The sequence below is a fragment of the Ovis canadensis genome, chromosome 15 (genome assembly GCF_042477335.2).
Source record: "Ovis canadensis isolate MfBH-ARS-UI-01 breed Bighorn chromosome 15, ARS-UI_OviCan_v2, whole genome shotgun sequence".
In the NCBI taxonomy this organism is placed as follows: Eukaryota; Metazoa; Chordata; class Mammalia; order Artiodactyla; family Bovidae; genus Ovis; species Ovis canadensis.
The window spans coordinates 63,099,344-63,126,543 of record NC_091259.1 but is presented as its reverse complement, the minus strand read 5'-3'; the positions used below and the strand labels follow the sequence as shown (position 1 = coordinate 63,126,543).

Below are 27,200 nucleotides of genomic sequence, written 5' to 3'. Positions count from 1 at the left end.
CTTAGCTGACCCCTGAACTGTATCTGAGAGGAAAGCCATGCCAGTGTTTCCTCTTTCCTGCTCGGGCAAATGCCAGCCTAGCTGGCGGGGCTCGAATTCTCTGACCTGCTCGGCTGCTTTCTGCTTTCCTGATCCCTTCGGTTCTTCTCCTCATCTGTCTCTGAGTCTTGGGGAGAGATTTTACAGTTTTATGGGCCATGATGTCACTTAGGTGGAGAATAGGCCTAGATCCATATTCTGTGGTGTATTGAGTTATTCATCCATGATGCTTCCATGCCCTCATTCCACTGGCTCATCCATCTGTCCATCCATCATCCACAAGTCCATCCACTCATCCTTTATCTACCCCATCCATTCATCCATCCGTCCACCCATCACTTCCATCCAACTTTTCTGAGGCCTCTCTGTGTTCAGCCCTGTGCTGGGTTCTAAGTACACGGGCCAGATGTCCACCCTTTGAGAGTCCCCAGGGGCTGCTAAGGTGCTCTTGTGCTGGAAGATGCGGGAGCTGCAGCATGAGAACATCACCACCTTCCGGGGCTTCTTTATAGCCGCTGGGTTAGTGCTCTGGTGTTGGAGCACTGCGCTCAGGGCAACCTGGAGGACCTGCTGAGGAATGAGGCTCTGCGGCTGGACTGGACCTTCAAGGCCTCCCTGCTGCTGGATTTGATCCATGTGAGAACCCTTCCCAGGCCTGGAGCTGTGGGGGCAACAGGGACGGAAGGGAGACAAGAGAGGCTCATTTCCCAGGCTTCATTTTCCACTTTGTCTTATTGAGAAAAATTTGAACAGTGTGGCAAAGGGTGAAGGGACGCAGGGAGATGTCCTGGGAATTCTGAAAGAAGCAGGAATCCTTCTCATTCACCACAGGCCTAAGGGACCCTCATGATTCCACTCTACTAGGGGGAGCAGTATCTACACCATCAGCATTTCCCTCATGGCCGCCTCAAGTCCCGAAACTGCGCGGTGGATGGGCGCTTTGTGCTGAAGGTCACTGACCACGGTTATGCGGAGCTCCTGGATGCTCAGAGGGCTCCCCACCCCAGCCAGCCCCAGAGGGTCAGCTCAGGGGTGGGCAGGGGACTGCCAGTAGGTGCTGAGGCCTCTGTTTAAGCCAGGCGCTTGGAGGGAAGGGGAGAGGGGGAGATGCCTGGTCCTCCAGCACTTCCTGTGGTGTGACCTGGGGTGGATGGCTTTTTCTCTCTGAGCCTCAGGACCCTTACCTGTGAATGGGGGAGGGCAGAAGCACCTCCCTCCTCTGGGACTGTTGGGACAGGGCAATGACACAACTTTATGAAGCACCCACCCAGCTTGGCCAGCTTGGGTGGTCCGCCAGTGACGGCCATGTGGCCCTGCCTTGTGGTCGCAGAGCTGCTGTGGACGGCTCCAGAGCTGCTGCGGGGGCCCGGAGCACCCAGGCAGGGCACCCTCAGAGGAGACGCCTTCAGCATCGGCATTACCCTGCAGGAGGCGCTGACTCGAGGCCCGCCCTACGGTTCCTCAGGGCTCCCAGCGGAACGTACACCATCCTCCTCCTCCTTCCTCAGCCTGTCTCTGGCAGAGTCCCCACGTAGTTGAGGAGCTCTGTGAGCATCAGGAAATCAGGGCCTGAAAATAACCACAGAGACACACATGCCTGATTTGATGATGAGAAATGGGTTTCTTTGGCTTAAGCCAAGCAGCCTTTAGCAACTACCAAAATGGCAGCTCACCGTCTCTAGAGCTAAAAACATTGGTTTCTGGGTAAAAGCCCAACCCCTTTCTTCCTCTCCCAATGTTATTGCCATGTCCAGAGGTCGTTATGCCCTAACCACCAGGCTGCCCAGCACAGACTTTGTGTCTATGGAAACCTCAGTTCTTCCCCTGGATCACTTACTGCATGACCTTACACTAGTTACTTACCTTCTCTCAGCCCCAGTTTTCCCATCTTTAGAGTGGGGATCAATTTTAAAATGTGTCAGGCATCCTATCCTTGTCTGATGTCACCAGTCTGCTGGGTGTTTGGAGACTTGGTCTTCTGCTTGAGTGGGGAAGCTCAGAGTCTGAAAGAGATTTACTCAGAGTCATGAGATGAATTGGTGTAGAGCTGGGCTCATGTCCATGTCCCCCAAAGGCTGTGCTCTGGACATTTCACTCCCTGAGACCCGGAAAAGTGCAGCCAGGAAGCAGCAGGTCCGGGATTGACAGCCCAATGCAGGGGTGACCCTGGGGTCCCCGAAGTCTGAAGAGCACCGTCCTGAAGGGCCCTGCATGGCAGCATGACTCACAGACCCCATCTGGCTGTTCGCCTTCCCACCCCCTCAGCACATATCTTTGTGCTTCTGGGGTAATCACTCACACCTTCCCCGTCATCACCTGGTCTTGCACATTCTTTCCTCTTCAGACCCCAGTGCCAGGGCCCAACTTCAGAAACGCTGCGTTTGTGCTCCCTCTCAGGGCTCCCTTTCAGTAGCCTGCGGCACCCCCCCCCCCCCAGCTGCTTCTGTCCAGTCCTGGGGACCTGCATTTCAGCCTGCAGCACAGGCAGTGATGGAGTGATGGAGCCCGCTTTCCTCCCACCCCAGATGGAGAATCTACCTCACAGGGAGGCCTGGCCTCACTTCTTTTCTCCACTGAAGTATTGCTCCATGAATCATGAGCATTCTGGGTCCCAAATTTATGGGGTGGAGGAGTGGGAAGGGGAAGGGCTTGATCACACCATTTGTTCAACTCTCCTTGGCTGCTCCGCCCCCACCAACTCGCTGACATCTGCCTGCTGTTCAGACTTGGGGGACCCCAGGGTCACTCCTGCATTGGGCTGTCAATCCCGGACCTGCTGCTTCCTAGCTGCACTTTTCCGGGTCTCAGAGAGTGAAATGTCCAGAGCACAGCCTTTGGGGGACATGGACTTGAGCCCAGTTCTACACCAATTCACCTCATGACTCTGAGTTAATCTCTTTCAGACTCTGAGCTTCAGTTTTTTTCATTTGTAAAGTAGGGACCATGATGCCTAGCTCCAAGAGTATTTGTGAGGATTCAGTGAAATGCTTTAGACAAGAGCCTGGCACACGCTAGACCCTGGGTGGTCTTAGGAGTATGCGAGTGGGGAAGAGCCCAGGTTCTTTCCACTCTCCTACTGAGAAGTGGACCTCCGTGCTCTAAGAAATAGCATCTTTGAAAAAAAAATGATTAATTAATATTTATTTATTTATTTATTTATTTTTGGCTGTGCTGGGTCTTCGTTGCTGTGAGTGGGCTTGTCTCTAGCTGCAGTGAGTGGGGGACTACTCTTTGTTGGGGTGCTCGGTACTTGTGACTCACGGGCTCTAAAGCTTGGGCTCAGCAGTCGTGGTGCTTGGGCTTAACTGTTCTGCAGCATGTGGTATCTTCCCTGACCAGGGATGGAACCCCTGTCCCCTGCAATGGCTGGCAGATTCTTAACCACCAGACCACCAAGGAAGTCCCAGAAATAGCATCTTTTTAAGATTCTGTGGTGAGGGTGGACACTCGTGGTTTCCTAAGCACTGTCATTTGTGTCATGCCAATGGACAATGCTGTGAGGTGGTAAGTGCACTTTTTTCAGAGATGAAAGCAGTGAGGCTCAGAGAGGGGCAGGACTCCCCAGTAGGAAGCTGTGGGTCTGCGATTCCAGTGCACTCAGTGGTGTTGCCCTAAAATCTCCTGGAATCATCCAGAAAGCATCTTTTCCATGGAGGATGTACAGCCTCTTGCCAGCAGGACTTATCCATCCCAGTGATGGGCTGGATGTGGACAGTGGGCTCAGCATGGGGAGGGAAAAAAGAGATCTGGCCTGGCCTGGGCTATGGGTTCCCAACATGACCACCTGTGAGAACTCCACTTTAATGACAAAAAAGTTTGGAGCCTCACATGCTACTATCTGACTTTTAGTATCTGGTGACTGAGAAAATGCCCAGAAACAAAAATCTGCTCTGAAATACGCAATACTTTGAAATGGATCTGTATTTTATTCATCACAACACCATTAGAATGCTTTTGAAAAAGAGCTGGACATGTGTGTGTGTGTGTGATATTATGGGTTCCATCTGTGCACACTCCTTTATAAGCATATACCGCTTCTTAGATCCTCTACTGAGAGGCCCTCAGGGTCTGACGCCTGCAGACTGGGAGCCTCTGGGCAGAGAAAAAAGTGCAGGCCGGGAGGCTATCAGGCCCAGTACTAGCATCTACTTTTTACTGGCCCTGTGGCTCAGTTGACTGATGTTACCACCTCCTCAGAACCTCAGTTTCCCTGTCTGTAAAATGGGACAGTGAATCATGGGCTTCCCCCAGTAAGGAGGTTGGCAAAGGGAAATTCAGAGAGAAGCTTCTCTTCACTCTCCAAGGAACTTTCTCTCCAAGGAACCCACCTCTTTGCCTCCTCTGAGGAGGGTCCCAGCCCTCCTCAGAGGTGACCCTGTTCGACCCCTAATGGCCTGTGAGGTCTGTCCTATTATCATTAGGTGAGGAGATTGAGGTTCAGAGACATAGCTTAGCTTGCACAGGATTAGAAGGATAATCTTGACATCTCCTCCTGTGCCGCTGAAGGCCTGAGCTTTGTACCCAGCCTCTCCTCCTCCCGGTGTGCCCATGAATCTCTCAGCTCCCTGAGGCACCCTTAGGGCTGCCCGAGGTGGGAAAACCAAGGCACAGAGTGATAGCGAGTGACAGAGACAGAGCTGGATTGCTGATCCATCAGATCGTGACTCAGTCTGTGGTCTTTATCGTGTGGGATGGGCACGGGAAGAGCCACAGCAGGGATTGTCCTGGGGAAAGAGTCATGATGATGGTGAACATGCAGGGCAGAGAGTCTTGCCTCACAGTTGTGCAGAGTCCGCCCCAGCTGGCCTCCGGGTGGTGGGACTGCCAGACAGACCTGCAGTGCCCAGGTCGGGAGCACATTCTTGGACATTGCTGGCAACAGAGCAGCAGCAAGTCGTGCAGGGTTCACGGGCTGGGGTGAACTTAGCACCCCAATATCCAGCACGTGTCGTTTCCTTCCTTAGCACTCATCTCACGAAGGCAGCTTGTTAAGCTCACTTCATAGATGGGGAGACCAAGGCTCAGAGAGATGGCTGTGTTGTTCACCATCTCATGGAGAGGTGGTGGTGGATCCAGAATTCAAGCCCCGTCTCCAAGCTCCGAGCTGAGACCCTTTCCCCCGCCACACTGTGGAATGGGCCCAGGAAAACAGCAATCCTGGACCGCTGGCCAGCATGCCCTAGAGCAGAGAACAAGCGGCTAAGGAACACTCTCACAGCCTGATATCCACACCCCACAGGCCCACCCTGCCCTCCATCTCAGGATCCCAGGCCAGTGCCTTACCACCAGCCGTCCTGGGGACCTCAGCCTCACTGGCCGGTCTGTGTTTGTTGCAGAAATCATCAGGAAGGTGGTATCTCCCCATCCTCTGTGCCAGCCCCTGGTGTCCCCTGGTGTCCCCTGGCCACCTGAGTGCATCCAGCTAATGGAGCAGTGCTGGGAGGAGGCTCCAGAGGACAGACCCAGTCTGGACCAGATCTATAGCCAGGTCAGTGCCACCAGAGGAGCTGGCTACTCACAAGAAACAGCCAATCAGTACACCTCACTTTGCCCAGTGAGGGCCCCCCTATCCCGGGGCCTGGAAACCCTGTGCATAGAGTGGGCAATGGGCCAGCATCATCACTCCTGAGGGTGGAACCCGAGGTCTACCATCTGAGGGAATCTTTCTCAGAACTCCGGGTTCATAGACACTCCCTTCCTGAGTGCCAAGCTCCATGCTAAGTCCTGTGTTTATATTTTATACCCCTCTGATAGCCCTCCAAGGAAGCATTGCTATTATCTGGGGTTTACAAGAGAGAAACTGAGGCATGGCAAGGTGATGGGACTTGCCAAAGGTAACCAAGGAAGTGAAAGGTGGGGCTGGAACATAGACCCACGTTTGTCTCTGCAGCACTGATGCTAGGAACCCCGACCCCACGCCAGGCCTCCTGGCACCAGAGCAGAGGGGCCATTTTCAGCCACGGAGGCAGCACTGGTTCCTGCATCAGGGAGTGGAAGGTGTGGTGGGGGGTGCCCCTCCTACCCCCGGCCTGCCTTGGGGACTGCACTGGGAGGGGTGAGGCACAAGTCTGGAGTTTGCTGGGTGGACGTGGTGTGTGTGGACCCGACTGAGCCGGCTAACGGCTCTCACAGGGCCAAAGCATCAAGCCTGCGGTGACAGCTTTTGTGCCTCCTATTTCCTGCCCTCCACTCCCCAGCCACAGTGGAATTTTGCCAAGGAGAGGTTCAGTGAGCCGGAGGGGCATCCAGACAGGTGAAGAGGAAGCAAGAGATAGGAAGCCAGGAGAAATGCACAGGCATCCTATGGGAAATCTGGACCTCAGAGTGAATGAGCTCTCAGTGGCCCCTGTGAGGGGGGGTGGCAGACCTAGGCCAAAAGCACAGGTCTCAAAACACCAGCCTAGAATCTTTCCAGGGTTCGAGATTGCCGTGGCTAGTGAGGTGGGGAAGAAGGCTCTTACCCTGAGAGGGGCGACTGTGGGGAAAGCCTGCCTCAGGTTCAGCGGCAGAGAAGGCAGAGACTGGTACATGATGTGCTCCACACGCAGAAGATGAGAACCATACCACACTGTGGGGAGGCGAGAGCCTGTATTCAGATCTGTGCTTCCACTTGCCTAATACTTGACCTTGGCCAAATCAGTTCCACCGTTGAGCCGCAGATCTCCTTAGGTGACGTCTAAAAGGACTAACTCTGATCCAGCTGGACACACTGGTGGGGCCATCAAGTGAAGTAACTAAGAAATTTTAAAAAAGTATTTTTTCTGAGGAGAGAATGAGGAGAAAGAGCACTCACCCGGGAGCTGAAAGACTTAAAGCGTGTTCATAGAAGATGGTTCTGGGAGTATCAGCCAATGTAACTAAGCAAGAAAATGTACGTTCTAAAGGAAGAGGAAAATGGGCTTCCTCGTGGTTTAGTGGTAAAGAATCTGCCTGCCAATGCAGGAAACTCGGGTTCGATCCCTGGGTCAGGAAGATCCCTCGGAGAAGGAAATGGCAACCCACTTGTCTGGGAAGTCCCATGGACAGAGGAGCCTGGCGGGTTACAGTCCATGGGATTACAAGAACCTGGCATGACTGAGAAGCTAAACAACAACAACAAAGAAAAAAAATAATTGTGTTTGCATATCCTATGATTTTGTTCCTGGGCAATGCAAGGGAAACAATGGAAAACACACTCCAAATGATAAAATAATTCAGTGGGGTGGCTGGTGATAAGATTGATATATAACAGACCTCTGTTTGAAACTCAGTTCCACCGTTATGTTGTTCTCAGCAAGTTGCACTTCTCAGATCCTTTGTTTCTTCATTATAAAATGGGAGCTCCCCTTGCAGAGTTGATCTTACAGTCAGCTTCTTGTCCATGTTGCTGTCTCAGGGTCAGCAGCTGTCACCCCCATGGCAACTGACATTAAGCTTGTGCCCCTGCTTCTCATGGCCAGTACAAAATATGTGCTTTTCAGGGACTGCTGACACTCCCCACCTTACAGACATTTGCCTGAGAAAAGCAGTATTAATGAAGGTTGGAATAAACACCTACACACACACACACACACACACACACACACACACACGTCAAGATGCTGGATTTAGACAGGAATAAACTCTTCCACTTTGATCATCATTAATTTGATTTTCCTACTGATTGCACTTTGGTAAGGTACAAACCACACTGGGGAAAGTTCTAGTAAGTCTCCTTAGGAAACAAAGTTTCCTCTAAAGTTGTTGTTGACGGTAGAGTTTATAACACCATCTTACAAAGACCTAGGAGAGGTATTTATCTTTGCTCAGCACCAGCAGTAATTGTGTTCCTTCTGGGAAACTAGTTTAATGCGCCATTGTCTCATGGACTCCATATATTATGTAATCGCTGTTTCCCTCTTTTCTTTGTTGCTGCTGCTAAGTCACTTCAGTCATGTCCGACTCTGTGCAACCCCATAGGCGGCAGCCCACCAGGCTCCCCCGTCCCTGGGATTCTCCAGGCAAGAATACTGGAGTGGGTCGCCATTTCCTTCTCGAATGCATGAAAGTGAAAGGGGAAATTGAAGTCGCTCAGTCATACCTGACTCTTAGTGACCCCATGGACTGCAGCCCACCAGGCTCCTCCGTCCATGGAATTTTCCAGGCAAGAGTACTGGAGTGGGGTGCTATTGCCTTCTCCTTTCTTTGTTGCTAGGGAGCTTATATCCAAAATTGTGACCAAATTATAGCTTGCATTTTACATATAGACCTCACTCCTGGATTGACTTCTTTAGCTTTTGCTTTCCTTTGGTCTCAGTGCTCTTACATATTTATAATTTTGTTTTGTAAAAAAAATTTTTTAACAAAGACAGAAATAAAGAGGTAGAAATAGATTATATACATGAACAACCTACAATAACGCTTCTATGTATCTACCCATCTATCCATTCACCCAACCAACTTATCTTTGAGATAAAGAATGCCTACTCCACAGTGTTTTTGTAAGAACCAAAGTGTTAATGGTGATACAATGCTGGGCATGGGTTCCTTTGCAAAGTCCTCTCCATGCCTGTCTGCCTCACAGAGAACTAGCCCATTTTCCCTCCCTGCTGTCTCTGCTTTCCCTTGTCAGAGCTGCCACTCTTTGCCTATTACCTACCTGCTCCCCACCATCCAACTCTTCCAGGAAGGGGCTATATCTGGTTCATTCCTGTGGCCTAGATTCTCAACCTGAGGGCCAAGTGCTCTAATGATCTTCATGGATAAATTGGGATTTTCATTCCATTTTCAGTTCAAAAGCATCAACCAAGGCAAGAAGACCAGTGTTGCTGACCCTATGCTGCGGATGCTGGAGAAGTATTCCCAAAGCCTGGAGGATCTGATCCGGGAGCGGACTGAGGAGCTGGAGCTGGAGAGAGAGAGCATAGAAAGGTTGCTCTCTCGGATGCTGCCCCTGTGAGTGGACTTGATTGTGCCTCTAGCCTCAGTGCCTCTGAGCATGGGACCTGGGGAGCTGGGACACAGCAGGTATTCAGTAAAGCTGGGTTCCATGAACTGATTCAGTTCATTTGTTGTTTATTTATCCATCATATTTTCACAGAGCCCTTGCATACTCTATGAGCATGGGACCTGGGGAGCTGGGACATAGCAGGTACTCAGTAAAGCTGGGTTCCATGAACTGATTCAGTTCATTTGTTGTTTATTTACCCATCATATTTTCATAGAGCCCTTGCATGCATTGGGCACTGTGCTGTGCACATGAGTGTTGAGCTTCTGCTGCCTCTTTCCTTTGGGAACAAGGACGAAGTGCAGTGTCCCCCATCTGACTTCAGAGGAAGTAATGTCCAGAGAGGGGCAGGGGAACCAGCACACAGCAGACCTGTCCCAGACCCCCTGACACTCATCCCAGGACTTTCCCACAGATATCCCTCCCTCACTTCCAACTGTGGAAAGAGGGTCCTCCCACCTTGTGACTCTGGCCCTTCCTATCCCTTCAAGTCTGTGACTGAAGCTCTGAAGATGGGGGCAGCTGTGGAGCCAGAGTCTTTTGATCAGGTTACCATATACTTCAGTGACGTGGGCTTTACCACCATCGCATCCCTGAGTGAGCCCGTTGAGGTGGTGGGCTTGCTCAATGACCTCTACACACTGCTTGATGAGGTTCTGGGCAACCATGATGTGTATAAGGTAAGAGGACTGTGAGGCAGGCATTCCATCTCTTTCTCTCTTCTACACTGTGTTTGCATCATACCTATATTTCCAGTCATTTACTTATGCATCTTTTATCAATAAGCTATTGCTGTATAACTAACAACCCCCAAACCCAATAGTGTAAAACAGTACGCATCTATTCTTGCCCACAAGTTATAGGTCCAGCTAGAAAATTCTCTGGATTCGGCTGGGCTCACTCATACATCCACATCTGTGGTCAGTGTGGGTGAGAGGCAGCTCTGCTGATTTTGGCTGGACTCTAGGTGCCTTGGCTGAGACAACTCAGTTCTGGTCCATATGGTACCTCACCCTCCAACAGGCGAGTTGGTATTATTTAAAAGGTGTGGCAGAGTTCTGAGAGAGAAGGCAGAAGTCCAGAAGTCTCTTGAAGTCTAAGCTGAAATTGGGTACATTATTTCTGACATATTCTATTGGTCAAGGTAAGCCAAAAGGCCAGCCCAGATTCAAGAAGTAGGAAAATAAATTCTACTTGTTCCAGGTGAGGGTCGACAGATGAATCAGCTTCTGTGCCTGCCCACAGGGAGCTCTCAGTGCTGTCGGTAAAAGAGGAAGACAACCCACTATGAAATTGATGATCTGGGGAGGCAGAGGAGGCTGAGAGGGTCTCTAATCCAGCTAGGAGTAGATGTTTAGAGTAAAAGAAGGCAAGGAAGGCTTCCTGGAAGAGGTGCTGTCTTCCTAGCATTGTCCATCCTGGGTGTGGTTGCTCAGGGCAAGCAATGGGGTAATAATGTACTAAATTTTGAGGCTTGAGAGGGTGGCCCTAGTAAGTGTGAGAAATGCTAAATGGGCTTTGATGGCTGGACATGAAGTGGGCTATCAGTGGAAGTGGGTGGGAGATCCTGGAGAGGGCAGCAGGGGCCTTGGCAGAGTCATCAACCCCCTCCAAGATCTAGTCATCTCTCAGTCCTGGGTTTGAGACACCAGCTTCTGTGTCACTTTGGTGACACAGGACTTTCCCCTCTCTGGGCCTCTGTTTCCTTATCTATTAATATAAAACAGGAATAATGGTTCATGTCCCAGGGGGTTCATAGACGATGCGCAGATTGTCTCCCCCTGGTAGAAATTCTATGTAAAGCTGTGAGCCTGTGAAAGTGAATAGCCTTCTGTCCTCTCTGCCCACCACGAGGGCCTTCCCAACCCAACCCTGCTGCTATTCGGATCGCATTGTTTGGGGTCCCAGATCAGCCTCAGACATGGTGGAGGAGGTGGGGAGGAGCTCCCAGGAGACAGCCATACCCTGGCTCCCCGTCCTTCACTTTCATTTGTGACCTGTCAGCCCCCTTCCTGCCACAGCCCTCCAGGAAGACTGGGGCTGGAGAGGGCCAGGCCCTGGGCTGAGCTGAAGCCAGGAAGGGAAGCATGCATGGGTGGGAAGTTTCAGAGGTGAGAACTCACTCTTCGAGGTGCCAGGTAACCTGCTGATAGCATTACACACAGTATCCAGGCAGCAGTAGTCACCAGCATTTATTGAGTGCTTACTGTATACCACACACTGGTATGCAGTCTAGATGCCTTATGTGTATTGTACCATTTGATCATCATAGCAACATAACAAGCTGTGAGGTAGGTCCTAGCATCCCTAATTTACAGATGAAGAAACAAGGGGTTGAGCAGCTGTTCTCAGCAGGACGTGAAGCTGAGACTTGAACTTGGACATTCTGGTCCTGAAAACTAGCTTCCTCAGGGCTCATGGTCCTCCCAGGACCCAGACCTCCTCAGGATAAAGCCACAGGGTCACAGGTGGCCCTCCAGGCGTGGGCCCCGCCTCCCTCCCCAGTGACTCTCTCTCTGCCTCTGTGCCCTCTGCATCCCTCACACAGGCTTTGCTCTCTTGCTCTCTCTAGCCACAAGGTCTTCACACATGCTGTTCCCTCCTCCTGGAACCCTGCTCACCCTCCTCTTCTGCTCCCTCCTGGTGTCAGGTTAGCTTCCCTGCCCTCGCACACATGGTTAGGAGCGCTTGTGTGAGGCTCGCAGAACAACCCCTGGACGTGTCGGTTCCAACCTAAACCACTCTGTCCCCAGTGCTTGGCAATGTCCAACATGTGGTGGGTCCTCAGAAAATACGTGTTGACTAAATGAGGAGCTCACTAAGGCCCAGAGAGGGAAGTGACTTGCCCGAGATCACACAGCTGATAGGTGACAGAGCCCGGACAGGAGCCTGCCAAGTCCACCTCCACTGCCCAGATCTGTCCACTGCCCCACGCTGGCCAGCGGAGACCTGAGCTGCTGACATTCCTAGCACGCAGCTTCCCTCCCATTTCCTATTCAGGACTCCACGTTCCTGCCCCAGCCCAGAGCCTGAGGCATTCTCTGTCATGCTGGCTGTGTTCCCCTCTTGCCTCCAGAGCCTAGGAAAAGATTCCTCATCCCGTCTTGCGGGGCCCTGCAGCTTTGATGTGCCCTGAGTCACCCCTGGCCTTGTCTCTTCCTCTCCTGCTAGTCTTTTCTCACACATGCGTCCCTCTCAGCTCTGAATCACGCTTACTGATCTGCTCTGAACTCTGGCCAGGAGGTCTGCATCTTTCTGGCAGAGCGGAATGAAATAAAACAAGGCCTGCACACCCGTCCAGATGTGGGGAAACGGGAGGCCAGGTCCTTCCCAAGTGCAGGCGCCTCTCTCATTGCTCACTCAGCTGCCTTGGATTCCCCTCCATTCCAGCAGGATCTGGTTACTGCTCTTTAATCCGGTCTGGGCTGGGAGGCGGCCAGGGGATCATTTCCTGGTTTCCCAGGGGTCTGTGATTCCCTCCCAGCAGGTACTGAAAGAGCACTTTCATGGACAGAACTCCACAGCAGGGCCCTGTGGGCTGCCGGGTTGGGGGGGTGGTGGCTGGGGGGTGGCGGGGGGTTGCACGCAAAGGTATGGAGGGAGAGTGGGTAGGAAGGGGCTTTTACTCCAGTCCTCAGCCCAGAGGGTGAGCCTGGCCCCTCCCAGATGGCTGAGTCACTCTGAGCACATCACTTCACCTCTCTGAGCCTCAAGCTTCCATTTGTAAAGGAGAGGTGAAAGTGACTCTGGCTTAGGCTGGCCCTGCAGATCGAGCAGAATGTGAGAGAAGGTGCTGTCGTTCACGCCAACGCGATGACGAGCACAGCATGTTCTGGCATTGAGGCCTCCTCCTGAAAGCACAGAATAGGGGGAGGTGGCGCCAGTGGCGAAGAATCTGCCTGCCAATGCAAGGCATGCAGGAGATGCGGGTTCTATCCCTGGATTGGGAAGATCTTGTGGAGGAGGGCAGGGCAACCCACTGCAGTATTCTTGCCTGGAGAATCCCATGGGCAGAGGAGATTGGTGAACTATAATCCATGGAGTCGCAAAGAGTCAGACGTGACTGAGCAACTGAACTCACGCAGACGCACAAGTTAAGCATCAACAGAGGACTGACCTGGCCTAGGGATTGTCACAGGATATCTCATTTAATCCTCGCAGTGCCCCTCAGAGGGATGTATTATTATCCCTACTGTACAGATAAGGATACAGGCTCAGAGAGGTAGGTGACTCACCCAAGGTCACACAGCAGTTCAGGTCTGTGTCTGTTGGTATGGAAGCCTCTCCTCTGGCTGTGTTCTCTCCGCTGCTAGAGGACCACACCTGGGCACAAGGAGCTGCAGCTCTCCGTTGCAGCTGAGTGCACCCAGCGACAGAAGTCTCTGGTGATCGTCTTTGGGAGTCTGAGCTTCTAGAGAGCAGAGCCTGTGCCTGGTCACCTTTCTGCTGCTGGAGTTGTAGGATGGTTATTAATCACATCAAACTGTCCCTTCTCGCTCAGGTAGCAGGCAGGTGGAGGGCTAGAATTCAGCTTAGCAGCTTGGAGAATATAGGCTGGATGTGCGGCCACCTCGAGGCTTTCTCCTGCTCCTCCACGCCAGTTTGGACCTTGGGTCACCCATCTGAGGCAGCGCTGGGTGCCTACAGCGAGTGAACCGCCCCGGCACACCTGGTGAGCTGGGAGTGGGGCTAGCGAGCAGTAGGACTCTTGGGCTGCCTCGGAGAGGCAGGACTTGGCCCAGACATCCGTGCTAACCACGTGCAGGGCAGGAAAGAGGGAACCCCGCAGAGCAGGCAGATTCTCCCCGCAAGAGAGAGAGAAAGGGCCCAAGCCATGTGCATCAAGAGGCCGCATAGAACATGGGCTCTGGATTTGCACTGCACACGCTCACATCTGTGCCGTGTGATGGTGGCGAGTGACTTAACCTCTCTGGCCCAGCTTTCTGTTTGCAAAATGGCACTAGTACTTGCCTCACAGAATTTTTGTGAAGATCAAAAGCATTAATATTTGTAAAGGGTTTGGAATTGTGTCTGGCAGGTAATGACTGCTGTATAAATATTTAAAGGAGCGCTTACTTAGTGCTTCTTCCCATCTTGCCAGTCAGATAATGCGCTCGTCCTCCTGAGAGGAAGAAGAGTGTGGGCAGAGGGAAAGCCAGGGCTTGCTCATGTTCTTCCCCATGGGCTGTGAGGTGGGAGGGCTCTCCTCTGCGGAAACGTACACAGTAGGGGGGCAGCTGTGTCCTGTCCCTGCCGCATTCATGCCAGCCCGCAAGTAAGTGCTGGACGACAGTGAATGATGGAAGGGAGATGGAGGGCACAGCCCCGAGGAAGGAAACGTGTTTCCCAGCTGATGATGAGGAAGGCTTTATGGTCTCAATATGATGTGAACTGGGCTGATGGAGGGCCCAGATCTCAACAGATAGAGATCTCAGCAGATAGAGAACATTTCAGGGGCGATCAGGGCCTGGAGGTGAGCAAGCGCTGAGTGTCTTTGCGGAGAGCAGAAAGGTTCCCATTTAGCTAAAGGATGGAAAACCAGTAGCAATTGTTGGGAGTAAGTCAGGGAATTCCACAAATCATGGGAATCCCTGATCGCTAGCTCCGTGGGGAGTGAATTTTAAGCCGTTGGCTGTAGGGAGCAAATTTAAGTATCTGAGCTCAATAGGGCGTGATTAGGGCAGATCACTTCTGGGTACCGGGGCAGAGATACCCCAAGTGAGGGAGAGGGAAAGCTGGGGGACAGAGCTAGGAGGGCACTACTGCTGCTGCTGCCGTCGCTTCAGTCGTGTCCGATTCTGTGCGACCCCATAGACGGCAGCCCACCAGGCTCCCCCATCCCTGGGATTCTCCAGGCAAGAACACTTCTCCAATGCATGAAAGTGAAAAGTGAAAGTGAAGTTGCTCAGTCGTGTCCGACTCTTAGCGACCCCATGGACTGCAGCCTACCAGGCTCCTCTGTCCATGGGATTTTCCAGGCAACAGTACTGGAGTGAGTACTTCCCACGGCTAATGATGGGGAAGGAGATGTACTGAATTACACACCCCCTGTGGACATGAGAAGCATCATCATTATTATCACTGTCTCAGTTCGGTTCAGTTCAGTCACTCAGGCATGTCCGACTCTTTGTGACCCCATGGACTGCAGCACACTAGGCCTCCCCGTATATCACCAACTCCCGGAGTCCACCAAAACCCATGTCCATCGAGCCAATGACGCCATCCAACCATCTCATCCTCTGTCGTCCCCTTCTCCTCCTGCCCTCAATCTTTCCTAGCATCAGGGTCTTTTCCACTGAGTCAGCTCTTCACATCAGGTGGCCAAAGTATTGGAGTTTCAGCTTTAGCATCAGTCCTTCCAGAGAATATTCAGGACTGATTTCCTTTAGGATGGACTGGTTGGATCTCTTTGCAGTCCAAGGGACTCTCAAGAGTCTTCTCTAACATCACAGCTCAAAAGCATCAATTCTTTGGTGCTTAGCTTTCTTTATAGTCCAACTCTCATATCCATACATGACTATTGGAGAAACCATAGCTTTGATTAGATGGACCTTTGTTGGCAAAGTAACATCTCTGCTTTTTAATATGCTATCTAGGTTGGTCATAACTTTTCTTCCAAGGAGCAAGCGTCTTTTAATTTCACAGCTGCAGCCACCATTTGCAGTGATTTTGGAGCCCCAAAAAGTAAAGTCTGTCACTGTTTCCATTGTTTCCCCACCTATTTGCCATGAAGTGATGGGACTGGATGCCATGATCTCAGTTTTCTGAATGTTGAGTTTTAAGCCAGCTTTTTCACTCTCCTCTTTGACTTTTATCAAGTGGCTCTTTAGTTCTTCTTTACTTTCTGCCATAAGGGTGGTGTCATGAGCATATCTGAGGTCATTGATATTTCTGCCGGCAATCTTGACTACAGCTTGTGCTTCATCCAGCCCAGTGTTTCACATGATGTACTCTGCATATAAGTTAAATAAGCCTGGCGACAATGTACAGCCTTGATGTACTCCTTTCCTGATTTGGAACCAGTCTGTTATTCCATGTTCCAGGTGTTAAGGGAGAGTGCACATGCTTGGCTGGAGAGAAGGCTCTGCTCTTCAGGTCCCGTGATGCTGGCAGGTGCCCGCTGAAGGAGGGGCAGTGCAGGAGCGGGGCTCTTTAACTTGCAAATGGGAAGATTCAAGAAGTAGAGTGGCTACCTTCAAGCTTGGCTGGCCTGGCCTGTGACAGGGGAGAAGGCCACGGCACACATCTGTGTGCCATGTGAATTGAAACGATATCTTCAGAATAGAGAAGGAGCTTGAGAATAGGAAAGGTTTGTGGCTTGAGTTCCGAAGGTAGAGCTGGAGCCAGCAGGGGAAAGGCAGTTGCCATTCAACTCAACTTTTGTAAATTAGAGTTGCGCCGTCTATGGGGTCGCACAGAGTTGGACTCGACTGAAGCGACTTAGCAGCAGCAGCAGCAGAAGGAGAAGCAGCCACCTCAAGAAGGAGATGTGAACAGGCCCAGACAGCCACCAGGGAGGCAGATGGGTGGCCTTTTAAAGCCCCTCCTGGTTCCAAGACTCTGGGATTCTGTTGTCTCCAAAACTGTTGGTGCAGGAGATGATGGTGGTGGTGATGGTGATGGTGGTGATGGTGATGGTGGTGATGGTGATGATGGTAAAGACTGAAGTCTCTGCTTATTGAACATCTATGATGAAACTGCCCCTTTATTACTTTATCTTTAATATGCATTTCGTATAAGAGGAACAGAGGCTCACACAAGTGAGGCGGCCAGACTCGGGTAAATGGCAGACCCAGGGTGTATACCCATCTACTGGATTTCAAACTCTACATTCTTGGAGTACACCTTGGAAGATCAAGGGTTGGGGAAGGAGGCTATGCAGCCAATATACGTGCGCTTCTCTCCAGATGAAGCCCTGGTCTGCTGCTGCAGCATGGTGCAGTTGGGACACCCAGCTCTGCTGCCAAGATGCTCATGGCCTGGGCTCAAAGGAGATGAGACAGGCATGGTTACCTTCAATTCAGACAAAGGTGATCTTAAACATGCAGATTTAATCATTGCCAGAGAGGCTGGGAAAGATGCCATTGTGGGCCAGAGACTCGAGGGGTGGGCCAGGGGTTCCTGAGAGGCGGCCTTGTGTGGCACATGGATCAGTCCAAGGAGGGGAGTGCTTGTACTGGAGCACGAAGGCTGTGACTTCCAGGTGGAGACCATCGGGGATGCTTACATGGTGGCCTTGGGACTGCCCAGGTGCAACGGGAGCCGGCACGCAGCCGAGATCACCAACATGGCCCTGGACACCCTCAGCTCTGTGGGTGACTTGCTGATGAGGCGTGTGCCAACTGTGCTGATTTGCATCAGGGCTGGCCCTCACTCAGGTAAGGGCTTGGGGCTGTGGGAGCCTCCCAGCCCTGCCTGAGGCGCTGGCTGGGGCAACCCAATGGGTTATGAAATTCTGAGATTCTAAAACTCCATAATATAATTTTTAAAAACAATTTTCTTCTATTATTTTAAGCTTCTAAGATATTATAAATCAAAGAATCTGTTTTGCTTCGATTCACTTTTTTTTTTTTTTTTTTGGTCTCAGCATCTGTCAAGGGCATCTAAGTCCCTGGTGAGAAGCTGATAGAAGAGGCAGGACAGAGACCTTCTGTGGTCAAGCAGACAACTAAATATCTGTGGGGTGGGGACTAGGAGATGCCTCGGGGTCTTTACTATAGTATATCCTTTTCATGCCCCTACCCCATAAAGTCCAAACTCTCAGCCCCACACAGCCTCCAAGACCCTTGGCTAATCTCTGCAGCCTCATGTCCCACTTGGTACTCCATCCATACTCAGCCACTTGCAATTTCCCACAGGCATGTGGGCTCTCTGCTTCTGTGGCTTTGCACCTGCTGTTCCCTGCCCACTCATTTTCTTATCCTTCAAGACTCAGTTGATATACCTCCTCCTCCAGGAAGTCTTCAGGGCTGGGTCAGAGTCCCCTTTCTGGACTGACACAGCTCTGGTGCTTCCCTCTTCATGACATTGGTTATAGTTTACACATCTCCCCCTGCCAGGCTGAGGGCTCCCTAAGAGCAGAGCCTAGATTTTTCTGTGTCCTCTTACCCCCAGCCCAGAGCCAGGCACAGATGTCACCTCTTCTCTTGGTGTTGCTGGAGACGCCACACAGCTTCATCCTCACCCTGTAGCTGGGCCCCAAAATGTAGGGTGGGGACAGCAGTTTAGGGGGAAGGGTGAGAAGGACTAGACTGTTGCAGGGACTTCTCTTGGGTCTAGGAGCTCACTGGGAACATTTGAGTTTCAGGGCCCTGCATGGCAGGGGTCGTGGGTGTCACCATGCCTCGGTATTGCCTCTTTGGGGACACTCTTAACACCACATCCCAGATGGAGTCTACAGGGCTGCGTGAGTGTCTCATATTTCTATTCTGTCCAGGGAGGAACTCTCTCAATAACCGCTGCTGCTGCTGCTAAGTCGCTTCAGTCGTGTCCGACTCTGTGTGACCCCAGAGACGGAAGCCCACCAGGCTCCCCCGTCCCTGGGATTCTCCAGGCAAGAACACTGGAGTGGGTTGCCATTTCCCTCTCCAATGCATGAAAGTGAAAAGTGAAATTGAAGTTGCTCAGTCGTGTCCGACTCTTAGCGACCCCATGGACTGCAGCCTACTAGGCTCCTCCGTCCATGGGATTTTCGAGGCAAGAGTACTGGAGTGGGGTGCCATTGCCTTCTCCAGCGACAGCCTGGCTGTTTGAACCAGTGCTTAGTAACCAAGCCACCACCGGATGGCAGCGTACCCTAGTTACCAGTAAAGCCACTGCGGTATAAGGAGATGATGTATGTCGCTTTTTTTTTTTTTTTAAACTTAGCACAGGGCTTTTGCGATGATCTCATGAGAGAATTAGCAGGGAAAATAATGACGTGAGGGGCAGGAAACCTGGGTCCTCCGCTGGACCCAGCATGCACAGTGTCCTTGAGCCAAAATGCTCTTCCTCTAGGTCTTGGTTTCCCCATCTTTAAAATGAATGGGCTTCCCAGGTGGCTCAGTGGTAAAGAATCTGCCTGCACTGCAGGAGACGTGGGTTAGATCCGGGGATCAAGAAGGTCCCCTGGAGAAGGAAATGGCAACCCACTCCAGTATTCTTACCTGGAAAATCCCATGGACAGGGGAGCCAGGAGGGTACAGTCCATAGCGTCGCGTAGAGTCAGAAATGACACACACACACACACACACACACACGCAGTGAGTGGACCCCTTTCGATTTTTTGAGATGCCATTTTAGCCGCTTCTGGCATCAGGAGCCACTATGATGGCTGATTATAGCAGTGAAAAAGCCCAGCCTCTGCTCTGGCCGCGTAGACTGTGTACGCTCTGATGTCGTTCCATACGCATCTCGCTTAACCAGATGTGGTGGCCTTAGTAGGCAGTCCTGCCCTTAAAAGTGAAATAACTGCTTATCTGCACTGTTCAGCCTTCAAAGACTTCCCTACAAGAAGAGATTATGTTCTGACTTCAGCTTGTGTTTTGACTTCAGCTTGTGTTCTTCTTAACCTCAATGCACGTAATTTGCTTTTCCTTGAGACTGCTGCTTTAGTGCCCAACAATCTACTGGGGGACAAGAGGGCCAGGCAAAGGGCGTTGCATGAATCAGAATTGTGTGCCTTGCTGGCTGGAACTGGGGGCCGTTACAGGCGCTCAGTGATTTTACCAAACACTAGGTATGCTCTCACCAGGTAGTAACTTGACTATTACCTTTCTCCTCTGCATACAGAATTCATGTCAGCAGAAGCACCTTCGAGACACTGCTCAGCCTTGATGAAGGCTACAAAATTGACATCAGAGGGCAGACTGAGATAAAGATGCGAGACTTTCTTTCCTGGGATTGATTGGAAATGTCTCTAGAGGTCCAGTTTCTGTGGGCAGTGGGAGAGATTCTCACCTGACTGATGTCGCTGAAGCAAGGCCAGCCTGGGAGCTGATCGCCTTCTGTGTCCTTCTGACTCCCCTAGTTCTGCGGAAACGTTTCTTCCTAGGAGCCACACCCTCATATGGCTCCTCATGAGAAGTGCCAGGGCAGAGAAGTTACTTCTACTGATGGCCTACCTGGACAGCATACTGATGCCCAACAGATATTAACATATTTATTACCACAGGAATGATGAAAGGAGGATCCATGTCCCTACTGTATAGTTGAGGAAATTAAATTAGAGATGCAAAGAGATTTGTCCAAAGTCACAAAGTTGATCTTAGATCTGGTGGCTCCAAAGTCTGTGCCTTCTCCATAGCACTGCTGGGCTCCTACTCATCCTTCAGAACCTGAGCACAGACCTCAGCTCTCACTGAAGCCTGCCCTGACCCAGGAATACTCTTCTTCTTCCTTTCCCCCAACAATAACTATCCTGTCTTCTCGGTGCACCCACCAGTCCCCAGCTGACCCTCTGATGTTCTAGAGTGATGCTGGGTTGTCCCTGCCCATCAGCTCTGAAAAGGCAGGGATTGGTCTGTCACCTCTGTATTCTTTTTTAATATTCACATTCAATAATGGTACCACCCTGTGAATGACTTTTTTTCCTACCCTATCCCCTTTCATTTCCCCAATTCCTCAGGTAGAGCCGGGCCTACTGAGTGACTGAAGCAGCCAAGGCCTTTAAAGGCTGAGGGCTGAGACTGGGCCCCAGCAATTGGGTGCCCCATGGGACTGACTTCATTACACAGTGAGATGTCAGAGCAGGAGAGGGCAGCTCAGAGATGAACAGTAACTTGCCCTGGGTCACGTAGCCTGAGAGGGCCAGTGTGAGTGGAACACTTTGCTCTGGAGGCTGAGGTTATGAGACAGTGAGCTGGAGTAAGGGCAGGCATGTCTTGTTCAGGGGAGTGGGTGCTAGAAGTCCTGAGGAGCGGAGGATTCTGATGACAGGAGGGGACACAGAGTAGGACTGGGGAGGGCAGCATGCCAACCTCAGGTTCTGTGGCCTGACCTGAGGGATCCAAGGGCCTATACCCATCCCTGGGCCAGGCGGGATATGAAACTTCTAGGACAGCCAGCCCTGATCCCTGTACCCCTCATGGCCCCTCCACTTCTAACCTCCAGGCAGCTGCACCCCCACCCCAGGGAAGATCACCGGAAACTTTGGCTGTTCGAGAGACTCATAGATCACAGAATCCTGGGATCTTAGCATTCCATGTCTGCTGGTTATAGAATTCAAATTTCATTATTTATTTACTTCTCTAGTGGATAAACATAAATTCATTGAATCCTCACAACAACTCTGTAAAGTATTTAGGAAATGGAGGCACAGAGAGGTGAGTGTAAGTTGGTCAAAGTCACACAGCTAGTAGGTGATAGAGCTAGGATTTGGACCCCGACAGTCTGCCTCCAGGCTCTAGGCTGCTCTCCCAGCAGTGGGAATCATGCCTCTGCCCTTGCTCTCTGCTTGAGGAGGTCTGCTAAGCTCCTTTCCTCTCTCTTCCAGGGGAAGGGCTGGTGAGGAAGGCGGGCTTCCCCAGACCCTCCCCACACCTCTGGACATCAAACCAGGGTGAGTAAGAGGAATTTCCCCCCAAAGCTTGGCCTCTTTTGTTTGAAATTTGACACTTGTTATTTTTCTAATTATAAAGGTATTACCTGCCTAGTGTGGAAAACTTGGAAAATACAGGATTGTTTCATGACTAAATAATCTCCATCGTTCCACTCCCGAGAGACAGCTGCTGTTAGTACTTCAGCGTGGTTCCTGCCAGCCTGTTTCTGGGAGGTTTTTCATGAATGAGATCATTCTGTCTCCATGACTTCTCATTCTGGTCTGTGTTCTCTGCTCAGCGTCCTGAGCGCCCTTCTGTATTATTCAGAGCACTTTACATACACACTCGTTCTTACAGCATCGGGATTGCAGCACGTGGGCACGATTGGCTCAACCTCCCTCTTGTCGCCAAGCATGGAGACTCTTCCCACTCTGAGCCGGTTAGAGGTGAAGCGAAAGTGTTAGTTGCTCAGTGTCCCACTCTTTGCGACCCCATGGACTAGCTGGCCAGGCTCCTCTGCCACCGAATTCTCCAGGCAAGAATACTGGAGTGGGTTGCTGCCATGCCCTCTGTTGCCATTTCCTTCTCCAGGGGATCTTCCCCACCCAGGGGTCAAACCTAGGTCTCCTGCATTGCAGGCAGACTCTTTACCATCTGAGCTGCCAAGGAAGCCCAAGGTGATAGGTTGATAAATATCACTGGGCGTCTGTCACCAGTCAGACTATTTCTGCAGATGAGGAATTTACAGATCATATTTTAGGAGGTCAAAAGAAGCAAATTCTCGGAGAGCTGGTGCCTGCCTTGCAGCTGGGCTCTTCCCTTTGTCCTCTGTCCTCTGCGATCCCACATCCTTCTCTGAGGGCAACGCAGGTGAGGCAGGAGGGTGCTGTGCTGTGCTCAGTCGCTTTAGTCATGTCCAACTCTTTGCAACGCTATGGACTGCACCAAGCTCCCCTGTGCATGGGATTCTCCAGGCAAGAATACTGGAGTGGGTTGCCATGCCCTCCTCCAGGGGATCTTTCCCACCCAAGGATTGAACCTGGGTTTCCTGCATTGTAGACAGATTCTTCACCATCTGAGCCACCAGGGAAGCACCCCCCCTCCGCCATCCCCAACTTCCTATAAATAATAGTGAGTGGGTGATAAGTCGCTTCAGTCATGTCCGACTCTTTGCAACCCCATGGACTATAGCCCGCTAGGCTCCTCTGTCCATAGCATTCTCCAGGCAAGAATACTGGAGTGGGTTACCATGCCCTCCTCCAGGGGATCTTCCAGACCCAGGGATTGAACCTGGATCTCTTCAGTCTCCTGCACTGAGGCAGATTCTTTACTGCTGAGCCATCGGGGATGCCTGGTAAGGGGGTAGCAAGTACATTTTACTGTAACGTGCTGTTCCTCACTCCCTTCCACTGGAGCCACAGGCAGTCTGCAGAGGCCAGAGGGCACAGGTGCTGCCTCTTGTTGAGAATTAGTTTCCTAGAAATGAGGAGGACCTAGGGACCACAGGGGCCCATGGGCTCACTCCACCAGAGGGCGGCTGGCCTGGGGATGGACAGAGCCCCATCAGGGGCCCACAGCACAACCACATCAGAGCTTCCTGAGCGGGGCCTTTCCTTCACTAGAACTTACAACTAGCTCCTCTCAGCATTTCCAGGACAGGCTCCATCCCACACTGCCCCCCTGCCATCTCTCAAAGATGAGAAACCCCATGTGGGGCAGACACGGGCTTCCTGGGAAAAGACCAGTGCTGAAGCAGCCTCGGCGGCACACCCTCCGTGTGGAAGGACTGGTGTGGACAGGGGCTGAGGGCAGACAGAGTGGCCATTCCCTACCCCTGCTGCTGGGGTGCCCCAGGCCTTAGGACCCCAGGGAGCCCAGGCAGAGCCATGCCTGGGGGCAGGCAGTGCCCTATTCATCTCCATCCCTGGGGTCCAGCGAGGAAGGAAGAGGGGGACACACACACTGGCATATGGAGAAGCCCCCAGGGTGCAGAACACACACAGGTGCACCCTTTAAAAAAAATAATAAGGACATTCCAGACTGCTGGGTGCAAAACCAGCTCGTGTTCACAGAAGCCTCCACAGAGCCTTGGGTCCTTCAACTTGGCAGAAGGCTTGCTGGGTGAGGACCAGGCTCCGGCTGGGCTGTGACCTGGAGTAGGCTCTTGACCTCCCAGGGCCTTCCCCTAGGCAAGTGGCTGCAGCCCCCTGGCCCTGCTCAGTCCCTCCAGGTCCTGTACTCCAGCCGCTTTTCCAGCTCCCAAGAGCCACTGTCCTCTGACCTTACTATCCTCAGCAGCGGCCCGTTTCTGCTTCCACGTGCAGACACTTTTCTCAGAAGACCCATCTGCTGACGCTGACCTCACTTCCTCATCACCCACTCCCGCCCGGCCCCCGCAGCCTGACTTCCACCCTCACCTACCCAGAAGGCTCTGTGAGGTCACTGGTGACCTGAACCCATGTCACCAGCTCCATGGGCAGTTCTAGTTCCCAACCTGACTGCGCAGTAGCATTCCCCCCCCCCCTTCCTAGAAAGGCTCCCCAAGGCCTCCGAGGCACCCCGCCTGTGCACCCCGATCTCCATCTCCTCCTCCCCCGGCTCCCTGCCGCGCCTCTCCTCTCCCCAGGCCTTCCACGCTGAGGCTGCACAGAGCTCCTCCACGAGGTGGCCCTTCCTCTCCTGACACTGATGACACCCCCCTCCCCTCCGGGTCTCGGCCCCCAGCCTGCCCTGAGCTCCAGGCCTGTGGAGCTTTCGCTGCCCCCTCAACAGTTTCTTCTGGAGCTGTCACACGACCTCAGACTCGCCAGGTCCACCAGACGCCTGGCCTCCCCCAGAGTTCTCTTCTCACGGGTGGCCTCGCCATCCACGATCAGAAAGCCGCACATTGTCCCGGAGACGTCAGCCAGTTCCGCCGCCCTGCCTCCATCGCAGCCCCAAGCTGACAGCTCCTCCATCTCCTCCTCTCTCCTGGCCGCTGCAGGAGCTTCTCAGCTTTCACCCTTATCCATCTTTGCTCAGTAGCCAGAGTGATCGTTAAATAACGACACACACGTGACTCACATGGCGGTTCCCTGTTTAACACCCTCTGGGTCTTCCTACCTGAACTCTTTCATGTTGCCTCTGAGGCCCTGCTCTGTCGGGCCTGGGCCTGCCCCGTGGGCTCAGTTTTCTAGCACCTTGTACTGTGAGTTACCACCTCGGGGCCTGCCTCATGCCCTTTAGGACGCACTGACTGAGCTTCCCGCCTCAGGGCCTTCACTCTCGCTGTGCCCTGCGCCTGGTCCCTTCTGGTCCTGCAGGTCTCAGCTTTGTTGCTGCCTCCTTTGTGAAGAGGCTCTCACCACACACTCTAAGCAGAGTCCTGCCGCCGTCCCACCCCCATCTCCCAGCCGTGTGTTCCTGCAGCTCTTGTTACTCCTTGATTTTCCTTGCTGATGCATTTACGGAATTTACGGAACTTCCCCCAGGAGGGTCTGGCTGGCTGGCCGATCTGCCTGCAGGTCTGCAGGTGACAGACTCCCAGGGAGGTGAGCTCTCATCTCTCTCTCCCGACTCCCCCGCCTCATCCTGGGAGTGGGAGCCAGCAGGTCTGGCAGCTATGTGTCACCCCAAGCTCTCTCAGCTGATGACTTTTCCACTCCAGGCCAGAAACTTTAGAAAGTGCCAGCAACGTTTTCATCTTCTTGGCTTGGGGAGGAAAGAGAGCGGAGATTAGGCCCAGCAAGCTCGACTTGACCTGGGAGTCTCCCAGGCCTCTCGGAAGCAGAGAAGAATCGCACATCCACTTAGGCCCACGGACTTAGACACAGCAGGTGGGGGAACGGGAGTCCAAGCACACCCGACCGTGCACACACATCCTGCACCCTGCATGAGTATCAGATACATGTGCACATGGAAACACCACCACGTGCCCCTCCGTTTACTGGGGGGTGAGATCACGGACAGACAGACCCACAGACCCACGGAGAGATGCTTAGACAGCCACACAGAATCTCTGCAGGAAGGACCAGCTGGGTGGGAACTTGCCTTGGACTTTTGTTTATGAGGCAGTTACCAAATCTTTGCTTGAACTGTATGCTGAAACTTGATTTTTTTGTTAAATAGTTTGATTTTTAAGTCAAGTTTTCTAACAATGCTTCCATCCTTACTTTCTGTATTTGCCGTATCTGCTGAAGTTACTTACCTTTATTTTGAGGGCTGTTTGGGGAAGCTGGGTGAGATCAGGGGATGGGGAACCCCCTACCTCGTGATTTGATATAGCCATGACCAAGGCCACAGAGCTCACAGAAGGGCCTCCCGTCACCTGTCACAGAGACACTCCACACTGGGACCTGTTTTCCGCTCTGCCCTTGACAACTGTGTTCAGAAGTGCCTCTGCCAAGCTGCTGTGAGGCCCCGGCTGTCACTCACCGCCTTGCTCCCTTCTCCGTGCACAGGCAATAACACCATTCCACACTCCTCTGGGCATATGTGGGAGGCAGGTGAGAAAATGAAAGTGTGAGCAGGCTGGGGAGCCAGTGTCCCTGCTCTGACTTGTGTTAAAACCCCAGAGCCACAGAGCTCCTCACCCCAGAGCATTAGGGCACAGAGCTGGGGCTAGCTGCCCAACTCCTGGGAGGCCTCTGGACCCACGTGTAAAGGAGTGAGCGGCTCTTCACCTCCCTGGGCCCCGTCCCCTAGAGATGGAAGTGTGGACGGCAGTGGTGTGTGCCTGTGGCTGGGCAGCTGCGGGAATCAGGAGACGCCAAGGACAGTAAGGGGGCTCCTTGTAATCAGCTGTGGGCTCTGAATGCCCACCACTGTTGTTCTGAATGGTGGATTTATTATTCTCGTCTATCCTTTTCCCCTAGGGATGCCTGGCAGGAGCTCATAAACTAAGAGATCAAGGTGGCCTTTGCCAAAGCCCTCCAGAGCGCAGCGGAACCCTGGGGTGCAGGGAGGGCCTCGGCCAGGCCCTGAGGAGCAGGATGGAGTGTGGCAGGGGCCAGCACCAGCCCAGAGACTCCTGTACTTGGACACCCCCAGGCCCTCTCCCTCCTCCACGCCCTGCAACAAACTCCCTTGCTGAGTTCTCTGGCAGCCAACCGACTCCCATTAACATGTGCCCTAGGGCGATAGTCACTGATGGCTTGCCTCTGTGAATCCTACGGGTAAACTTACCTCTTGACACAGATATAATAGAAAAAATAGAAATAGTCCCTTCCTTTCATGTTGTGCTTTGTTCTTGACAAACGGTTCTGACTGTCAGAGCTCATTATAGAGCTCACTATTCCTTCCATCGAGAACGCTGTCCCCGTTGTACAGTCACAGTGCCCAGGCCCAGAGAGAGGAGGTCATCCTGTTCCTGTCACATCGCTTCTCAGAGCCTCTGTTTTGTCATCTCTAAAATGGATTTGGAGAGGTTCCACACGAGGCTTGTTCCTAACGCAGGGCTCTGTCCACAGCAAATGTTCAGAGCGAGCTGCCTCCTTCCCCACCTCTCCTCCCTAGCTGGCCTAAGCTCCGTGAGCACTGTGTTGGGAGTCCAGGTCTTGGGCTCCCAAGATCTCAGGGAAGGGTAAGGAGGGGAGTGATAATTCCTGGGCTCTTAGGAAAATGAGACTTCTGTCTTACAGGAAAAAAAAACCAAACAAACCAAACCACAACTAGCTCATTAAACTGGCTTCCAACATCAA

At 52.4% G+C, this 27,200-nt stretch overlaps 1 protein-coding gene across 1 annotated transcript in view; it reads left to right on the top strand.

The window, feature by feature from the left end:
• The window catches only part of LOC138420189 (guanylate cyclase D-like), a 31,552-nt gene extending 11,663 nt beyond the window's left edge, over positions 1-19,889 (top strand). The window contains 9 exon segments of the mRNA XM_069553327.1: positions 552-675; positions 904-1,059; positions 1,372-1,519; positions 5,376-5,527; positions 8,789-8,956; positions 9,496-9,684; positions 17,208-17,382; positions 18,312-18,410; positions 19,768-19,889. Coding sequence (XP_069409428.1) covers positions 552-675; positions 904-1,059; positions 1,372-1,519; positions 5,376-5,527; positions 8,789-8,956; positions 9,496-9,684; positions 17,208-17,382; positions 18,312-18,410; positions 19,768-19,889 — 1,333 coding nt within the window.
• The last annotated feature ends 7,311 nt before the right edge of the window (positions 19,890-27,200 follow it).